A 19,605-nucleotide genomic window follows, 5' to 3' on the forward strand; every position below is an offset into this window, starting at 1 on the left:
GAGGATTACAGTGGGAGGAGGTGCGAGGGGGTGAAAAATAAACGTCTGGAGGGCCACACATTCTCCATCCCTGGCTTAGTTCAATGTGACAACCATGCTTCATAGTATAAAGTACCAGCAACTTCCCATGTGGAGTTTGCAAGGTGGTTGCCATTATGCCCCACTGCATGTAGCTGCAACTCGAAGGTTGATGATTTCTCTCTCTGTGTCTTGTGGCTTTTAAAAGCTTTAAAATAGATGATAATTTAGGGGGTTGGGGATTTGGCCTCCTTCCCACTGAAATTGTTATCTATTTCAATTCAAGAGGCAGAAGCATGATTTTCTATGGGGTTTTTTTGTCATTGTTTATGCTGGTAAGTGGTATGCCTAGTTTGGTCTCCAGTATTTTCTGGCATTGTGAAATTTACTAAAAAAGGAGGTCCGTTCCGTGCAATTATTTATTCATTACTATTCCTTTTCATCGCTCCTGTGGATGCTACAACTACCATGAAGCACGTTGAACAATTGAGGGCCAGAGGGCCCATTCCAGTCACTAGTGGGATGCCACTGAAAACAGCCTTCCCATAACTCCTGTAGCCTTGCTTAGAAGTCCTTGCCATGTGGAGTTCTGCCCCTGCATGGACTGTGTGACCCACATTCCTTGTGGCTGCTGGAGAGAGAATGGGCACTGGTAACACGGTAGCTGAGCTCCATGCATTCAGGGCTGGTAAATGTTTTCTTTCAAATAATGAGGTAAAATCTTTTTGTAACGACGACCCTAAATGTGTATGATGATTGTTGTTGTTTTTAACAACGTTGCAAGCAGCACTCTGTTTGATTGAAATCCCTGTGCTTCCGTTTCATTTTAGAGATAATATTATTCTGTATTGTTGCATTTACAGATTTCTTTTCTTTCCCCAGAGGTGACAGCACTTACAGAGAGGGCTGAAGTCATCTCTCTCTCTCTCTCTCTCTCTCTCTCTCTCTCTCTCTCTCTCCTTTTTTATAATCTGATTTTATAGCTTTGTGCAATTCTTCTTGATGACATACTCACTGACATTGACAGAGTGCATTACCATGTTAAATTTGCTCTTTTTATTTCATTGAAATATTGTAACGATTGTCTTTTTTCATGGCTGTGACTTTTTATAATGGCCAATTAGTATATTTTGATTTTTATGAGTACTCTAAATCAGAAAGATGATGAGCATGTGCTGTAATACATTATATTCATTTCTAACCTGTCACCCTCCAGATGTGTTGAACTACAATTCCCATCATTCCCAGCCAGCATGGACACTGGGTTTTCTGGCTGTGACTGATAAGAGCTGTTAGCCCAACATATCTGGAGGGCACCAGGTTGGGAAAGGCCGTCCTACACCCATGTTTCCTTTCTCCCAATTGGCCTGGTCTGGTGGCACAGTATAACTCAAAACATTGCTGATATTTTCCATTCAACTTCTGTGGTCTCCACCCCATCCACAGATAAATTAAACTAATTATTTTTTCCACCTCATAGAAATATACTGCTGTTGGGGAATTGGGAAAGGCGACGGACACGTTTGATTCTACAGGAAAAGTAACAGAAGAAAAACCTTACGGTAAATAATAATAACCTAACATGATCTGTACTGATCTACTTGACTCCAGTGCTTTGTTTTGATCACAGTGAAGATGGTGGCATGCTCAGGTTCTTAGCTTATTTTTGAAGGAATAATGTTTGTCTAGCCTAAGACTGGGTGGAAGATAGGTCTGGATCTACTGGTATAACTCTCGGTGACTTGTATAAGATTGGCAAAGATTTCTGGCCCCCAGTTGTCTAATAATCGCAAGAACAAAATAACTCTTTTCCCTGCCGCCACCAGAGGTGGGGTAAGGGGAGGCCCATTATGGCCCAGGTCCTGATCTTAGCTTTGGACCCTTTGGACCAACATATCTTGCCAGCTGCTGCTGCCTTATTCCCTCTCTACTGCAATAAAAGGATTGATTTTAAACAAATACCATGGCAGGGTTGCAGTCAGTGGGAGTTTCAAGAATACTCACTGGAAGCAGCACACTCTCCTGGTGGGGAGGGGGGGAATACAGCACAATTTGGGACCTGGTGCAGCCACATAACCATCTGCAACTTAAATTTAATGTATAATCCTATGCAATTTTACTCAGAAGTAAGCCCCATTGAATTCAGTAGGGCTGATTACCAGGAATGTGTGTATACACATCCTTCTTTGCTTTTGGGGAGTGGGGGGGAATTGTCTTCCTTGCTTTTATTTGGGATTGGAGGTCTTGCTATTTTATCGTTATGTTAAAGATAATTTGAAACCATTTCTGCTGTTGTGTGTGTGGGGGGGCATTTTATTTTTTCCGTTTTGTACTAGTTGGTGGCATTTCCTCCCCACCACCAGCCCTTTTGTGCTGGTTGATGGGAGTTGTAGTCCAGACCATGTGCCACCCCTCTTTTTAAACCTGCTTGTGGAGTCAGTGGTAGTATCTTTTCCTTTAAAAAAATCTGCTTGTGGTTGCTTGTGAGGCGGATGGATTTTTGATGCAGTCAAAACTTGAGGCCATGCTTACTTCTGAGTAATCTAGTCCTTCTGGATTCAGAGTAAACATTTATAAGATGGATTTGTGTGTGTTTTTATACAGTGCATGCTGCTTCTTGGTGTTGTTTCTGAGGAGGCTTGGAATGGGGATGGTTCTGCATGTAAAGAGATGTATATTTGGATGCTCAAACTGCTGGCCATGCTCACTGGAATTTTTGTGTGTGTGGCTCTGGAGACATTATTGATATTATTATCCCCATCCTCATTATATTCGTGTCCCCTTTTGCAGTGGGTTGCTTCTGGGTTCCAAAGTCTGCTTTTTTGTATGGCTCGGAGAACATCATCATCATCACCATCTAATTTTGTGTGTGGCTGTGTGGATTCCCCCCTCCCCCACCGTTTTGCATTCATGATCTTAAAGTTGTAGGGATGTTCATGTCAAGAAGTGGATTATGGATGCTATGCAGTGGCTTGTTGCTGGATAATGTGGTTTCAAAGGAGTGTTTTCTGGTGCAGACCTATGGCTCTGCCCTTTGCCTCTCCTCACCCCTTGGCCCTGCCTCTTGTGACCCATCTTCTGCCCTGGGCACCTAGCACTGCCCCTACCCCCAACCCTCATGATACTGTGGAAATTAAGGCAGTTTGGGTAATCAGAAAGTGATATTTGCATGGAAGGATTATGAACTTCATTAAGTTCTGGTACACAAAGCAAATTCCTGGGCCCAGTATTGTAACCTAAGTGCACATCTCTGGCACCTGGCCTCAGTTGTTGGGTCTCGGGCCCTTTGAAAAAGACCCTGGAAGCCTGAAAGCCTGCCCACCCATCTAGGTGAGAAATTAAGCTGTATGCAAAACCTTCTTGGAAATGGATTTCTATGCAAGTTTCAGAGTTGTGACCTCTGGAACTAAACTCATATTTGCAAGGTCTTATGAGGTACAAATCTCTCTTGCCAGCCCCCGCACCACAATAGATCTTCATATGTTTACAAATCTACTATAAACATGGCTAGCTTAAAAGACCACTTGATGGGAGGGACACTGCACCAATGTTGCTTATGTTGCATTTCAGCTTGAGTCCCTTCCGGACACCACTAGTGGATTCTGGTTGACATTGCTTCTCTTTTGGGTCACGTGTGGGAAGGGCCATAGCTTAGTTGTAGAGCAACATCCCAGGTTCTTCTCTCAGCCTCAGGTCTGAAACTCTGAGGGCCACTAGCAGTTAGTGTGGATTGAGTGTGGCTCATAGTGATTCCCATGCCCAAATCCCCACTAAATTCCTCCCCTGCTACAAAATGTTCCCTCACAAGCTTGCCATTCTGCTGAATGGCAAGGCTGGGGGGAGCGTAGTTGTGATGGGGGGGATTGGGACAGCACCCATCTCACACATGATCCTTGCTACTGCAGCCACCTAATGGGTGTGTTTGGCAGACTGTGGGAATGATTTAAATGGGTGGGATGACTCTCCCCATGCGCCGTCCTCCCTGTTTCTCAGCTATTCCCAGCACCAATCAGCTGGGCAGTGGGGCAGGGGTGATGTGATCACAGTGCACAGGGCATGGAAATTTACACCTCCCCATCTCCACATGCTCAGGTGGGGAAAAAAGAGTGAGCATCTGCCTGTCTGATTGCAGGAAAAGGGTGTGTGCGAGGGAGAGCTAGGGGGACAACAGGTCTGGCCATGCCCACTGCAGCCATACCCACCACCGACAGGCAACACTTGACTCAACTCTGCAAAAGGTTACCCAGTCTTGGGATGGTACTGAGCTAGATGGACCAATGGTATAAGGCAGCTGGCTTCTTCTCTTTTGTGTCTGAATCCCTGCACAAATACCTTTTTTCAAAGGCACCATGTTGTCTTTATGTAAACTTGCAGGATCCCTGCTCCATGAAGCATGTGAGGACTGCATGCGCTTGAGTGCACCCAAGTCTCATCAGAAAGCTTGTGCATGTCCTGGTTATGTGTCAGTTTGGTTCAGTAACACAGAGCACTGGTATGGTGTAACATTCTTCTGAACTTGTGTACCACTATCAAGGCAGTACTCTGTGTGCTTAGAATGAAACCAAGATAGGAATATCTTTTTTCCCCATTTGGTTCACAGTAAGGCTTGTAGGTCGTGTGGGTGCAGAGGAGTGGGGATGCATGTGCAGTGTAAGGCAGGCATGTTCACTAGGCCCCCATTCAGAAGACACCTTAAACCATGGCTTTAACCACGGTAACTAAGGCAATAAAACTTAGTCACCGTGGTTAAAGCCATGGTTTATGGAGTCTTGTGAACACAGCCCAGCTTTCTGGCTTAATCGCTGTGGTTAAAACCATGGTTTAAAGTGTCTTCTGAATGGAGCCTAAGTATCCACATTTAGAACTCCTGCTGTGGCTGACTAAATGATTGTGATGCCTGTTTGTGAAATGATACTCATAAGGGATGTTTTTGTTTTTTGTTGCTTTGCTACCATGCACAGGCAGCAGACCTAATAGCTTACCATACTTATTTAAGAATCTGTTTTCCTTCATTGCATCCACTAGGAGATGATACTGCTTGCTGCTTATGAGGTTCATAACACAAAGGAAACACCCCCTATTCTTACTGCTATCTCAAAGTAAACCTTTTCTCTGATCTTTCTGTTGCCTCTGAATGCTCCTATACGTTTTAGACAAACAGCTAAACAAATGCATTCATCCAAGGGGGAGGGGGAAGAGAGAGTGTGCAATTGAGAGCACTTGCAATAACTGAAATGGTTGCTAGGTTTCTGCTTTGTTGCTTGAGTTGCTTTTGGTCCTATGCAAAGATGCATCTCCTCTGTGCTTCTGAGAAAATAATATGCCACTAATTGGGGAGTAAACTTTCAACTACTCCCATTGATTCCTTTACAACTTAAATAGAAGAAAGCTATAGATAGCAGTTGCTAGGAGACCAGCTATGTTAGACCTCTGTATTTATATTACCCAGTAACAGGTAACTGTGATAAATTATCTTCTGTTACCTTGTGGTGATAAAGAGTGTTTCTATGGATTTTTCTTTCCTGTTTCCTTGCATACACTGTGTTCTCATTTTTGACATGTCTCTGAAAATAGTGATCGGGGAGTAGTTGCCTCTTATGTGCTGGGCAAGAGCATTCTGCAGTTCGGATGCAACCACTGAGAAGGTCTTCTCCCCAGTTCCCACCATTCCTGACTTCATCTGGAAGATGTACCTGTAGAAGGGCCTTGATGCAGAGCTTACAGATTTGTATGGGTGAAGCGGTGTGATTTTGGGCCAGAAAGACCGAGAACTACAAGGCATTGAACATTCATTAAAGAATAATACATATCTCTGGGTAGTATCCAACTGTGCCCCAGCACTGGTGCTAATGACCTTGTGCTAGTGTCAACGAATGCCTGTGCAATGTAACTAGCACTTGCTTGGGCAATGGGGGAAAAAAAAACTGATAACGAATACTAGCTATGTTCTGCAAGCATTGGTTTATGCTAGTGCAACATCATTAGTCTTAATGCTAGGACACAGTTTGATACTACCCTCTGATTAAAAACTGCCTTGGGAGCCTCTGAAACACAATATGCAAATAAATCAGTTTTTTTTAAAGGGACCCTAAATGTTAAGAAGGTTGAATCACTGTAGGAAAAGATGGAAATCTTCCCAAATATATTCCTGGCCCCAGAGCATACTTTCAGCAAACTTCTTTCATTTTGAACCATAAGTGACTTCTAAAGTTTTCGTTCCATAAAGGTCTCTAAGGATGCAACCCTACTGGGATGACCCCTGCTAAATGGAAACTTCTGATCTTGGAGGCTTCCAAGTATCCTGTGCTCTGCCAAGCTGCTGCTGGCAGGGTGGGAAAAGTGACAATGTTCATCTCTCCATCCTCCTTTCAAATTTCCCCTCTTTAGACAGGCCTTTGAGCCCATCTAGAGGAGGTATGTGGGCAGCTTTTTCAGCATTCTGGCTCACATGGAGAGCTTCCACGGATAGAAGAGGCTTTCCTCTTCAGACTGTTGCCCTCCATGAGTTGAAGGTGACAAACGTGACAAGGAAGAGGGGCAGGGTGGAGCACTCTTCTTCTCATGCCCTTGCCCTATTCAGGTTGACAATGCCTGAATAGGGCTTAAATTTACCTCAGTCTCTCTGTGGTTAAGAGGCACAAATCTCACTTTGCATATTCTGGTTGCAGTGCAACATTTGTGGTTCTACTTTCCATGTGTCATATCTTCATGAGCCACCAGGAGAACTGTGTTGTTGGGGGGCCAGTATAAATACTGTGAGAAAGAAAGAGAAGCCTGACCATAGAAAGAAAGTTGGGAATATACAGTGCTTGGGAGTCTGTCTTTCCTTTTCCCGGTTCCAGTATGCATTCTCTTCCAGCAGCCCTGACTGATTTATGAACTGCTGAAGCATCATCATTAATGACACTTCGTTTAGACTGCTGCTGGGCACAGTGGCAGCATCTGCCGTCCAGGTTTCAAATGTTCTGTTTGTATAAAGTGAGGTATTAAAGTTGTTTCCTTCCGATACAGCATAAGAGATGAGATGTTTTCTTTTCAGGGAATAACCCTCTTATCTGTATCGCGAGAGCCATCTGTTCAGGAAGAGAGCTGCAAGTGTTGAGAAGAAGTAAGGAGCAGATTAAAGCATAAGAAAAAGAAAAGCCATTTGTGTGGTTTATTCTTCAGGAGGAATCCACTGGGATTCACCGCAGAGAGTGGGGAGCAGGGACAGAGGGAACGTTCAGATTAATTATTGAAGAAACAATAGCCAGAGCCCAAATGTCTAAAATTCTGTCGCATTATTTAAATCACGGATAGAGAGTATTTGGCTGTCCAGATGTTGGACTGCAACTCTCAGCACCATTGGCTATGACAGCTAGGGCTAATGGGAATTGCAGTCAAACAACATCTGAAGGCCCACATGTTCCCCATCCCAATTTAAATGTTCCTGAATTCCACGTTTTGGTTTGGACGTCATAATTCAGGGGGTCTCCAACCTTGTTTCTCCCTCTTCCTAGCCTCTAGACTTGCTCTTTGTCTCCCCGCTACCCCTTTGCCTTGCATCCTTTTCCTACCCTCTGAACAGCTGATCAGTGGCAAGATCAGGAACAGGACGGAGAATTTCACACCCTAACGTTTTCCGTGTTTTTTTGTTTTGTTTTGGAAAGGCGCAGGGAACTCTGCAGACACATTGGAGGTGCCTGCAGGGACTGTGTTGGGATCCCTGCCATCCCTGCTAAACTTTGGTGACTTGAACAAGTAGGAATGAACCACAGCGAGTCCCAGGCATGCACCCTCCCCGCTCCTCCTTGTGCATAGCTGGGAACAGTTCAGTTTGTCAAGTCATGTGGACTGACAAACTCTGGCTAACATGAACTAAGGTTAGTTTCAGACAAACCAACTTCAACTTATTGAAGCTGGCTTTTTTAAATTAACCATAATTAAGATTAACCACAGTTCTGGGTCAGATCACACACCAAATTGTGGTTTATCAGTGGAAGCAAAAGCTTTCAAAATTCTCCTCCCAGCTGTGGCAAAATAGAGATGGAAGGACCACATGAGCTTGAGCTTTGCTGCATCTCATTCCTACTTATTCAGGGCATGCTAAACTATAATTTAGCAAAGGAATTGGGAATGTGTGGCCTTCCACTTGCTGTTGGACTCCAGTTCCCATCAGCCTTAGTCATTGTTGCCAGTAGTGAGGGATGATGGGGGTTGCAGCCCAATACATCCCCCATCTCTGATTTAGCTTGACATATATGTGTGGCTTCTATCAATAAAGCTGCTAGGTTGACTTCTCTTTGAAACTCAATATAAGATGTAACACAAAACACCAGCCAGATAGCAGTCCTTGGGAGACTCTTTTTCTTCAGCATGATAGGAATTATGGTCAGTATGTTCCTGATTCTTTTGAGCTGCCTGTTGACAAGGGAGGGTGGGTTACAAAGGCAAGATTTGTTTACTGGATTGGATGAAGCATGTGAAAAGTGAGTGCCATAAGTCACAATGAAACTGGGCAGCTGGAGCATTCTAATGTGCTGTTGAAAGCTTCCCTTTAATCTCTCATCAGGAAGAAAACGTTTTGTTCATTGAGTATTTCATAATACGTCTGCTTCATTCGCCCTTTCCATGCTGCACATCCTAGTTATTCAGAGGAGGCTTAGGCAGACTTGCATTAGCATACGTTACAATTTGATAGAGGAAGATTTTCGTAACATTACATAGTTTATCAGAAAAATAGCATTCAAATTGGAGTGGAAGCAAAGAAGCAGCCAAATCCGGTACGCAGGAGAGTTTTGTGTTTATGGGGTTATATTACTTTCTCTGCCTCTGGTATTATTAAGGCTAATATGTGTTGAAAATTTGAAATCAGAGTAGGTTTCTGAAGGTTTTTCTTTCTTTTTTTCTTTGGCATGCATATGCATGCACTCAAGGTAATTTGATGCAGTTTAGATACCCCTAATAACCTTTTAACTGTTTCTGTTTATTTACTGCACTTTTGTCACACTCTTCCTCCAAGGAGATAAAGGCAGTGCATATATAATTCTCACAACTAGATACTTAGTAGATGAGCTTCATGGCTGGTAAGGTTTTGAACCTGGGTCTCTACAGCCCAAAAGTCCAGTCTTTGAGCCACTACATTGCATTGGTTGTCTGGTGTTGAATGTGGCAGTAATATTGATGGTGGAGGAAATGGCAGCTCAGATGCCAGCCGTTTCCACATTTGACCCTTCCACATGTCCTTCATGGGAAAGTAGGAAAGCACAGAAGCAGTAAACACAAGACACAAGATTTTATGTCTGGCTCTCCTACAGTCCTTGTTGTGTCAGAATCATATTTACCATCAAGATTTGGACGAGGGCTGTGGAACCTTTTTCAGCCTACGGACCAAATTCCATTTCAGAAAAGCTCTCGTGGCTAGATTCCAGTGGTGAGCAGGGCTGAATGAAAAAGGGATGGGGCCAAAATGCCAGCATGTTGAAGCTTGAACTTTTTGCCAGTACCGACATCTCAGGAGAGGCATTTCAAACTTTTAGAATGGGAGGCGGGGAAACACCAAAGCCGCAAAACCATCAAATAGTCAGGAAAGGGGCAGGGCCACAGGAAGGGGGAAGGGGGCATCTGGGCAATCCTGAACAATGGGATTTGGCCCCCCAGGACCTGAGGTTTTCCACCCCTATTTAGTTGGCTAGATTACATGCACGCATATACTTTTCATTGTTGTCAGGAATTAATCTATGAATGATTGAATGTAAGATGGTGGCGTTTACCCCACCATCTTACATGGTGGGGTAAACAAAACAAAGTATGGACAGGTGATGTTGAGTATATGGTGTAAGAGGGGTTCCTGGCCCTGCAGGACGGACTGAGCAAAAGGGGAAAACATTTGCACACATCTGCTATTCAGTCCTACCTAACTTCTTGAGCAATTACCTAATTGTCTAATAGCAATTGTCTATCCGGAGTGGACTGGAGATGGTGGCTGATCCTAACCCCATCTGAAATTTTCCAGGTTGGCTTAGGGTGATCATTTGTAGCCCTCTACCTTCTGCAAATTATGCTAGAGTGCCTGCACCTGCAGATCTGGGTCAATAAGAAGCGACAGTGTATGAGCTCATCCATATCCTATGTTCTCGTTCTCTCTGCTGTATTTTTTTACTCTCCTATCTGTGTGTCTCTCACAGGTTAGTGTCTCTCTTGGAGATGTTTTCCTTGGCCTCAAACCCCCAAAGAGTGTCTTCTTTTTTTTCTTGTGAAACACCCAGTTGTATGAATAACCAATGCTAAAGTGCATGCATACATGCATATGTTTTATTGTTTTGACAGACTGGATAACAAAAGAGGATCTTGAGAATGTCCTGCAGAAGTTCACTGGAAACATCATGCAAGTTCCCCCACTGTAAGTGCTTTGATTACAAGTTGACCGCATCCTTGGAAAACCTGCCTGCAGAGGCTCATTTTGCTGGTAGTAGAAAGTGACCTCTGCACAGCAGAAAACTGGCAAGTTAAGAATGAATTAACTTGACAGAATTGTGGCCCAGAGTGACATTGACTTGAACAGCACATGCAAAAAGCCCCTTGATGCTGTTTTTTTGGCCTAAATTTCGGCCGTTCGGCTAATGTTTCTCTTGCCTTGACTATTTTAAGACAAAATTAGTTGGTATTGCTTAATGGGCAATGTTGCTATTCATGAGGCTTTATAGATACCAAAAGTATCTACAACCGCCCGGAGAGCTTGTGAACCGCCCAGAGAGCTTCGGCTATTGGGCGGTATAGAAATGTAATAAATAAATAAATAAATAAATATAAATAAAAGTAAGGGTGTTCTGAATGAAGTGTTCCTGTGATGGAAGCTTAAGTCAGGCCATCTTACACACTAATTGCACTTTCTATGAAAGACCAAGGAGTTCGTATCAAATGAAATGTGCAAACATCACTCACCCTTCTTGGTAGACGTCCATCCCATTATGGAACCCTGTGTCAGGATGTATGTATAACCAGAAGGTGATAAGGAATATGGTAGGTGTCTTCCATTGGGATGGGCTTATGTTTTCTCTTTAGCCTGGCATATTACCCTGAGGCCTTATTTGGTGTCTCTGCTTCCCCTTACCATTTGATGAAGAGAAAATTATGAGATTCTTTGATTACTTTCCTTTGTGCTCGAAAAAGAAGATGGCAGAGATTTTCCAATAAGGATGGTACCGAAGGCTGAAACTGTACCACTGGGTAACATATGTTCCCTAAATAAGCAATTATTCTGACAGCTGGTTTGATCTCGGGGAAAAGGTTCTTATTTTGATTAAATTAACGGGAAAGCCAGTGCTTACCAAAGGTACAACTCAGATACTACTCTAGGTCTGTGGTGCTACTTTGGTTGCTGAGCTCAAAGTACCGATGTTATAGTAAGATTCAGAATTGCCTCCTAAATCCAATCCTACAATATGAGTGACTGTCTAATTCTCCTAAATCAAGGGGAAAAGGATGGAATATCCTAACTGATGGAAAGTTCCAGTTGACATGCCCTGTTAGTTTCTAACTTCACAAACTATAAACTGGGCTATAATCATTATTCTTATCTAGCTGCTATATCAGGATTTTTCTTTGGTCAATTCAGATTTCAGTGGGTCTGTTAGACAGACAACATGCTAAGCGATGATGGTTAAGAGTTTTGAGCTAATGATGATAGCTGAGCGTGTCATGTGTAGGGTGTTTTCCATAACCATGGTGGCTATATAAGCACGGTTTAACCACTCTCACTAACCATGTGCTGTGGTTAACTAAGCGCAGCCATAGAGCTGCCATTAGAAGCATGAATAATCTTGCGTAAATGGTGGCTATAGAGCTGCTATTTCCTTGAAGTATCTTTTACGCAGAATAATGAGCCACCATTTTTACGCATAATGGTGGCTCACAAAAGGAACGGGCAGCCACACATCAATCCCCAGGTGCTCACTGAGCCATCTAGCAGCTCACGTGGTGTGGCGAGCAGTGGCAAAATTTGCAGACCCCAGGGCGAGCGGCGGACAGTCTGTCGAACTCTACCCGTGTATCTGATGTACGCAATATCCCTAGCTGGGAGTGAAGATGTCTTTGATCCCATGCTGCTGTTATCAGCACAGCGACTGTGTGCACTTATTGCTGCCAAGCACAAACACCTGCGAAAACGTCCCTGAGCTAATGTCCAAGAGGCATGAAAACCTCTTCCCATGGTTCTCCAAGTAGTTACAGAAGAGTGGCTCCTCTTGCACCCCGCAACAGTGCAAGCAGAAGCCACATGTGCTCAAGAAGGGTGGAGGGTGGCTAGGCAGGGTGGGTAGTGCATGTATGAAGGGAGCACTCAACATAGTTAGTGCTAACCACCATGCACTGTAATGGGAACCACCCTTCCCCAAGTTATGTCTGAACAGGGACAGGGGCTCTTAATGGTCCTTCAATGTTTTAGTGAGAATATTTGGAAACCACTCCAAAATTAAAACGTGCAAAAAATAATTGAAGAACATGCATTACTTTTACAATCTTTTAAGTTTGTTTTGTTGTGTAATTATTCATATCCTCTTATATGTGCTCTTCAATCAGCTATTCTGCCCTGAAGAAAGATGGACAGAGGTTGTCAGATCGGGTTAAGAAAGGAGAAGCTGTGGAAGCAAAGCCTGCCAGGCCAGTTATGGTCTACAGTCTCGCTCTCAAAAACTTCAAGCCACCCTTGTTCACGCTTGGTAAGAGTCAAAAGCACTGGACGTTAGTCTTGCTTGTTTGATCAGTCTGTCTGTCCATATGTATTCATATATAGATATAGATATAGTATATATACATATATACATGTACGCACACACACAAACACACATATGTGAGCACACAATACATATCTACATATGTGCACAGCACACTCCTCTATTTCTACATCGTAATATATTAATGACCCTTTAGAAAAAAGAAGACAACTTACCATATAGATCTGTGCTTTAAAAGAAGCATAGAACCCAATGACTCTTCTCCCCTCTTCCAAATTGCAAAAAAACAACCCTTCTCTCTTTTCAGCTAAATCTCTAGTTCATGCTTTACTCATTTCCCACTACTACAATCTCTGTCTCTTTGGCTTTTCTCTTTCACATCTGAGTTCTTTCTATCGCCTCTATCCATGTCTTTGTGGAACTCCCTGTCATGATGTTAGTTCCTGGGATGGAGCGGGGACCTGTCTATTTCCCCCCGTCTACCTCTGTAAGGTGCAATGTCTATTTATAACACTGTATAAAGAATAATTAAAAATGCAAATTGCCAAGGGTAAATCAAAGAACTGTCCTGTCACCTCCAATATCAGTAAAATACAAATGACCTTTTCTCAGTTAAAGAACTAGAATCAGTGATATGGCTATTATCTTAATGGGGTTAAAAGTGCTGGTCTTAACCTTTAAACTGATAAACGGTTTGGAAGCAGATTGCCTTCTTCCATGTGGAGATCTTCTTCAGGAGCCCTGATTCAAATTTCCTGACCAAATGAAATGAGATAAGGCACCCTGGTTATGGAACAGACTTCCAGAGGCAGTCCTCAATGCTAAAGCTCACCTCTGGAACATAGGCAATTGTAAGAGTCCTGTTGACCATGTGTAGAGGCTGTAGAAGAAACGGTGGCTATGTGCATGGCCGTCCATTCTGTAGCAATAGAATATCAATGGGTCCCAATTCAGAATCTCTGAAGACATTTCTCTGGACCTTACCCTGTGATTCAATGGTCCTGTGTTCCATAAAGAGCCTATTAAGGGCATTAGTGGTATTACTGCTGAGCCTTGTTCCTGATAGTTAGACAGAAATAACAACTATGCTCTCTTTTATATCAAGTCTGATGAAAGGGTAGTATAGACGGAGGCAGTATGTTATGCTGGTTAGTAAGGCTAACATTTTGAGGTTGTGTTTGGCTTGCACCCCTTTTGCACAAGCCATGTTTCAATGTACGGCATAATTTCAGTGGCCGCTTTTATCGATTGGATGATTTGCAACAGTTTACTGTGGACAGGGTGGCGAACGAGAGGGAAATTTTGAAACGTTTTTAGTCTTGCTGCGTGTGTGTGTTGTGCCCAGACTTTTAAAGTTCTCCCAGTGCTTTAAAAACATTCGTAGTTGTTTTTTGCTAGCGCTTTAAAATAACTGTTTTTCATCACCTGTAGGTAAATATGACCTCATGTGGCATCTTTTCCTTCTTTTTCCCCCGAACAAAGAGCCTGAAGTCCTTACTGAAATCTTGCAGCTAGTGGTTATAAGGTGAATGATGATGGAACTGGTGCATTTTATTTCTGTTTGCTTTTCTCTCTTCACCGCCTTCACAATCTCATCCACACATATGTTACAGGATGAATAATTTATATTAGAACCCATAAATATTTTAATCACTCTCTTGTTTGCTTAGTGCATTTTTACATTTCTATGTAAAGTAGATTTTTGTATTACACCGGCAATTTACCATGTCACTGTTAACATTCCAGATGTTGAATGTGGCGGTGGCTTTTATGTCAGAAGCTTGGTCAACGACATTGGGAAAGGTAGGCACAGACAAAGTGCAATCACCTGGGGAGCAAATGTTCCCGTTAATAGAGCAGACTATTTATGCTTGCGGTATCTCTGGCTGCCAGATGTATGTGCGGGGTCTGCTACTCCGTTTGCTGTGGCTTTGACTTTGTTAACACTAAGTGAACTTGACTATAAGGGAGTCTGATGAGGGAAGAAATAAAATGGTAAAAAGGCAATGAAATTAGTGGCAGAGAATAAAATCTCTTTTTTTCCTGCAAGATAAATAGATTAGGAAGGTAACAGAAGGAAGTTCTTACCTCTAAAGGTGATAGTAATTCTTTGAAACCAGAATTTGCAGAGACTACTCCAGAACATGAGATAACCATCTTGTCTAGAATTTCCCTCCCATCTTTGTGATCACTTAATCACCTTTGCCTCGGACCTAAAGTGTGATCCGTTTGAGGAATTTTTATGTAGCTATACTTCATCCAGAGAGTAACATGTTCATTGATAATTAGGCAAGTTGCCCAAGTTCAACCATTTTTAGAAATCTAAGCTACTTTAGCTTCTGTTCAGCATGTACAGAACATATACCAATAGCTGTCCACTTAGAATAGCTGATGCTATACTTGCTTGTGGGCGATACCTAATTCAATAAGTTTATTGCCCAACTCATCTGCCTATAATAGGCTTGGAGGGGCAACCATGTAATATTAACAGTAGCTCTGTTAGTGGCAGCTATGTGAGCAGGGTGGGAAGTCTCCTGTGTGTGCATTTCATTTTTAAAGAAACCAGTTTGTTACCCATGAACACTGTTTGTGGAGAAAAAACAAATCTAAAAAGGTTTAACTTAACCGACTGTATTTATTGCAACAGTCAAAGTGTTGTATCTTCTATCTGAACTCCCTTAAATACAATGTTCTTTGTGTAAATTCCAGGGCAGCCACTGTAACGTCCTTGTTCTGGTCCATCAGCCACTTGAATCTTGAGGTTTGCCAATGAGCGCACACGACTCATGGCGACGTAGAGTTGTCCATGGCAGAAGACAGATGTAGGCAGATAGATGCCAACTTGGTCCATGGCCTGTCTCTGATTTGTTTACAGGCTGTATGTTACTGGCATATCATTGCACTTTGGCCTGCACCTGTGTTTATAAAGATGCACTGAGACTTTTTTATGTTCATAATTTGATTTTGTTCCAATTTACATTTAATTATACTTGACATTTTTTGATATTAATAGAAAAAACTTTACAGTACATTGTTATAGAAGATTGCATAATTCTTAAAATAAAAAACTATATGGACATAATCTTTGAATTATAGTGGAAACTGTTGTTGTTCGTGTAATCTGCATGCCAAGAGCTTTCCAATGAAGTGTGTTTCATGAGAATCAGTGAACGGGAAAGAAGTCAAGAAAGGATGAGCAACTAACCCTTGACTTTGAATTATATACATAAAATCAGGAGAAAGTTACATGCAACTTATAACTTGTAGTTAAATTAGAAATCTTATCACAAAACGTGTCTGCACAATATAGGGAAATAAAGGCCTTGTTCACATGTTAAGCCAGAGGGTGGTTTATCGCTGTGTCTGATAAGCAAACAATGCATGGTTTGTTAATCAACAACAACCCAGAAAGAGAACCCATGGAAATTGTAGACCCCTAACCCTGTTGTAAAGTATATCAGTATCATTATCCTCCTCCTTGCAGAAGAGGGTGAGGAGGCTGAGACAGAGACAGAGAGAGAGAGAGAGAGACAGAGAGAGAGAGAGAGAGAGAGGCTTGCCTAAAGCAAGCTAGTTCATGGCAAAGGCAAGATTCAAACCAGGGACTTATGATTCATAGCTCATTCTTTTAGCCACTATTCTACACAAGCTGTCGGCTTGATATTTTAAGAATACATTATCAGAAATGTACATTTAAGTGTTTTAAAAATAGTATGCACTGCCATAGTGATTACGCTGAACATAGTATCATTTAACTATCTTTTCCCACTGGGATCCTGATTTAAATAATATAAAATGTTGGTGTGCCTTTTTTCAGTTTGGTTTTTTTGTTTCCTCTCTTTTGATGCTATAGAGCTTTCTTCCTGTGCCACGGTGCAGGAGCTCACCCGAACCAAACAGGGACTGTTTACACTGGAAGAGCATGCTCTTTATGAAGACAAATGGACGATTGATGGAATTGCCCAGGCCCTGGAGTGTTGCATGTCTCTTCTCCAGGCAGAGCCATCTCGTAAAAAATTAAAGACAGAGCTGTCTGAAGAGCATGCCGTGAGCTGTGAAGATAAGTGATAAGTCAGGCCAAGGAAAAAGACTGAATGACTGAGACGTTTTAAGATTGCTCTGGGATTGTCTTGTCTTAACCTGTAAATTTACAGTCCTGTGCGTGGAGGATGACAAATTGCAATGCAATGAAAATGTTACCTTTCTATCGTTTCTGCTCATGCTGAGACACACAAGATGTCCAGTGTTTATTTCCTCTCATAATATCCATGTTGCATTGTAAATATATTTGTCATGGGAGCAGACTCATCGGTAAACCCTAGAAAGGAGTTTGCAGAGCACTTCTTTTAATTACTATTGTTATTATTTGATTTTAGTTCCATGTTAGTTTTATGTTACTTAGGCAATCATTGCTCAGTTATCAAAGTAAAAAAAAACTTTACAAAGCAGTTTACAATATTATACAGGTATAAAAAATCATTTAAAACAACAATTTAATATAGCAAACAATACAATAAAAATAGCCACTTGAAAATATGCATCCAATAATGCTGTTTCCAGTCTATCAGCCTATGACCTTGTTCAGATGACATGCTAAGCCATGGTGGTTAAACATTTTGAGCTAAACATTATAGCTTAGCGTGTTGTGTGAACCATGACTTAGTGTGTCATGTGAACCATTCCTATGGTTTAAACACCCTCACTAACCATTTGCTGCAAAAGTGTTATCGGCCTAAAAATGGCTTAATGTGTTGTCTGAACAGGCCCAATGTAACATTAGCCTATAGAGTCTTTGCCCCATTAAAGACTAACACAATTATTATGGCATGAGCTTTTGTGAACTGCAGTTTATGATACGATATGTAAGAGCCTTGCTTAATGTACTGAGAAATGGTAAGTTTTTATTTATAACTATCCCAGTTGATTTGAGAGGAGGGCATGGAATTATGTTTCTACACATAACAAAATTACCTGAGATACTGGTTCACTTTTTCTTCCTTTCAACCCCACCACCATCACTTCCCAAATCTCCTAGTTTAGAGTCTGACAAATATTCCTGTATATGCGATGGAATAAATGCCAAAGATCTTAATTTAGTATATATTTTTACAGCAAGGGTCCCTTTAAAATACTTGGAAGTGAAACTCTGACCCTTTCTTAACAATCACTTCTGTGTGTCTTAAAGTGGATGAGTAGCATCACCCTTTTTTGGCAGAAGGTTCAGAGCAAACTTCATGCTACGTCCAGTTAATATAAGGAATTGAGTACCCCAAAATGTTGAGGTAGCCTTGTTGGATTAATTACAATCAATAAATGTATACCCTTTTATTAGATTTATATCCCACCTTCCTTATATGGAATTCAAGGTGGCATACATAAGGATCCCAGGTGGTCTCCTATCGAGGTGCTGGTCAAATCCAAATCTGCTGCATTCTGTGCCTTCAGACCATGGCCTGGTTCAAGAAGGTGATAAATTTGTAAAGTTGATATGACCATGACGGTTGAAACAACAAATAAACAATGAATGGAAGGTGGTAAGTATGTATTAATGTCTTTCAGTCTTAGTCAAAGAATATCCTACTGTAACATATTGGAAATCCATTATCCCATGTCACACATTTAGATTACTGATTGCAGCTGTTCATACAAATACATTTTTAGAAAGAAAATTTACACAGATCTATACCCACATATGTAAGAAAAAAGGAACACAATGTACTATGAAGTCTACTTATGTATAAAAAGAAAAATCAAATGCAATATTAACAGTTGTTTCCCCATTAAAAAGTGGCAGCCTGTGTGGAATATAAAGATATGGTATTTCATGTGTGTTTTTATTTTGACATGCTTCTGTTAGCAATCTTGATAGAGTGGCTGTATTGATCCTTCCATAGCCACAGCCTTAGAATGCCAATAAGATTTAGAGCTAGTGTTTAATTGTTGGGTCACTTTTTGCCTAGATTTCAGACCTAGGACCTATCTTTAACCCAACCATGCAACCCTGTAGTGCATCTTGACAGACCAGTTGAAGACCAATGGCCTAGAAGACCATGGCTACGTAGAGCTAATAGGACACTAAAAGTATCCCATTAGTACTAATCAGATGTGCCTCTATTTATCTGATAAAGATCCATAGATGTGCTTTACAGTGTGTTTCCTTTTCAAAGAATTGGCGTGTACATTGCTAGTTCTATAGTGAACCTTTCCTTCTTCCCTGGGCCAAATCCATTTCAAATTCTCAACACATCATGCCTCTAATTATCATAAATGCTCCCAAGAGAATCCTACCAGATATATTAGCTGTCCTCTGTGTTTTAGTCTTTTCTAAAAATAGGTATTAATGCATTGTGTATCTTCTCTGGATCAATGTTTCCAGATTTCTGTAAAGCTGCTCAAGTTGAGAGATTCTTGACATGGATAACATTGGCAAAGTCTGTATCCTCCAGGTGAAAATGCTGTTGGCATATCAAACTAAGGTGACTAAAAAGGACTCTAGGCAGCAGTCAATACCTGAAAATCAACAACAAAGCTGGTAGTGGGGCATACCTAAACTTCATACTTGATCCTCCAGGGAATATAATCCCATCAAGGACAATCAACTCTACCTTCCTCAGATCAAGTGTGGAACCCTCCTCCAGATGCTCCCTCTTTCTGAGGTAAGATATGTGGCAGCTGTGGAGAGCACCTTTTCATATATGGAATGCTCTCACTCCCTGGAGCCTACTTTGATGTCTTTCTGGTTCCAGGCAAAGACCCCTTTTTCTTCTTCCAGACCCTTTAAATAATTACTGAGTTGTTTTATCTGCTGCAGTCTACTTTTCTGCTATATTCTTATTATTGCATGAGATTTTAGTTTGATATTATTGTTTTAGTT

The 19,605-nt window shown here is 41.7% G+C and overlaps 1 protein-coding gene across 2 annotated transcripts in view; it reads left to right on the plus strand.

Moving 5' to 3' along the window:
- The window catches only part of TRUB1 (TruB pseudouridine synthase family member 1), a 40,489-nt gene extending 21,802 nt beyond the window's left edge, over positions 1–18,687 (plus strand). Inside the window, exons 4-9 of one of the 2 annotated variants that reach the window (XR_010025734.1) lie at positions 1,499–1,580; positions 10,327–10,399; positions 12,577–12,716; positions 14,478–14,534; positions 16,585–18,197; positions 18,263–18,687. Coding sequence is in view for 1 of the 2 variants with exons in the window: in XM_063132701.1 (XP_062988771.1) it covers positions 1,499–1,580; positions 10,327–10,399; positions 12,577–12,716; positions 14,478–14,534; positions 16,585–16,799 (567 nt within the window). In the remaining variant the exon portion in view is untranslated. Of the gene's footprint in view, positions 1–1,498; positions 1,581–10,326; positions 10,400–12,576; positions 12,717–14,477; positions 14,535–16,584 lie in introns of both variants that reach the window. The other variant, XM_063132701.1, reaches the window with a different exon arrangement.
- The last annotated feature ends 918 nt before the right edge of the window (positions 18,688–19,605 follow it).

The sequence above is a fragment of the Elgaria multicarinata genome, chromosome 8, assembly GCF_023053635.1.
Source record: "Elgaria multicarinata webbii isolate HBS135686 ecotype San Diego chromosome 8, rElgMul1.1.pri, whole genome shotgun sequence".
In the NCBI taxonomy this organism is placed as follows: Eukaryota; Metazoa; Chordata; class Lepidosauria; order Squamata; family Anguidae; genus Elgaria; species Elgaria multicarinata.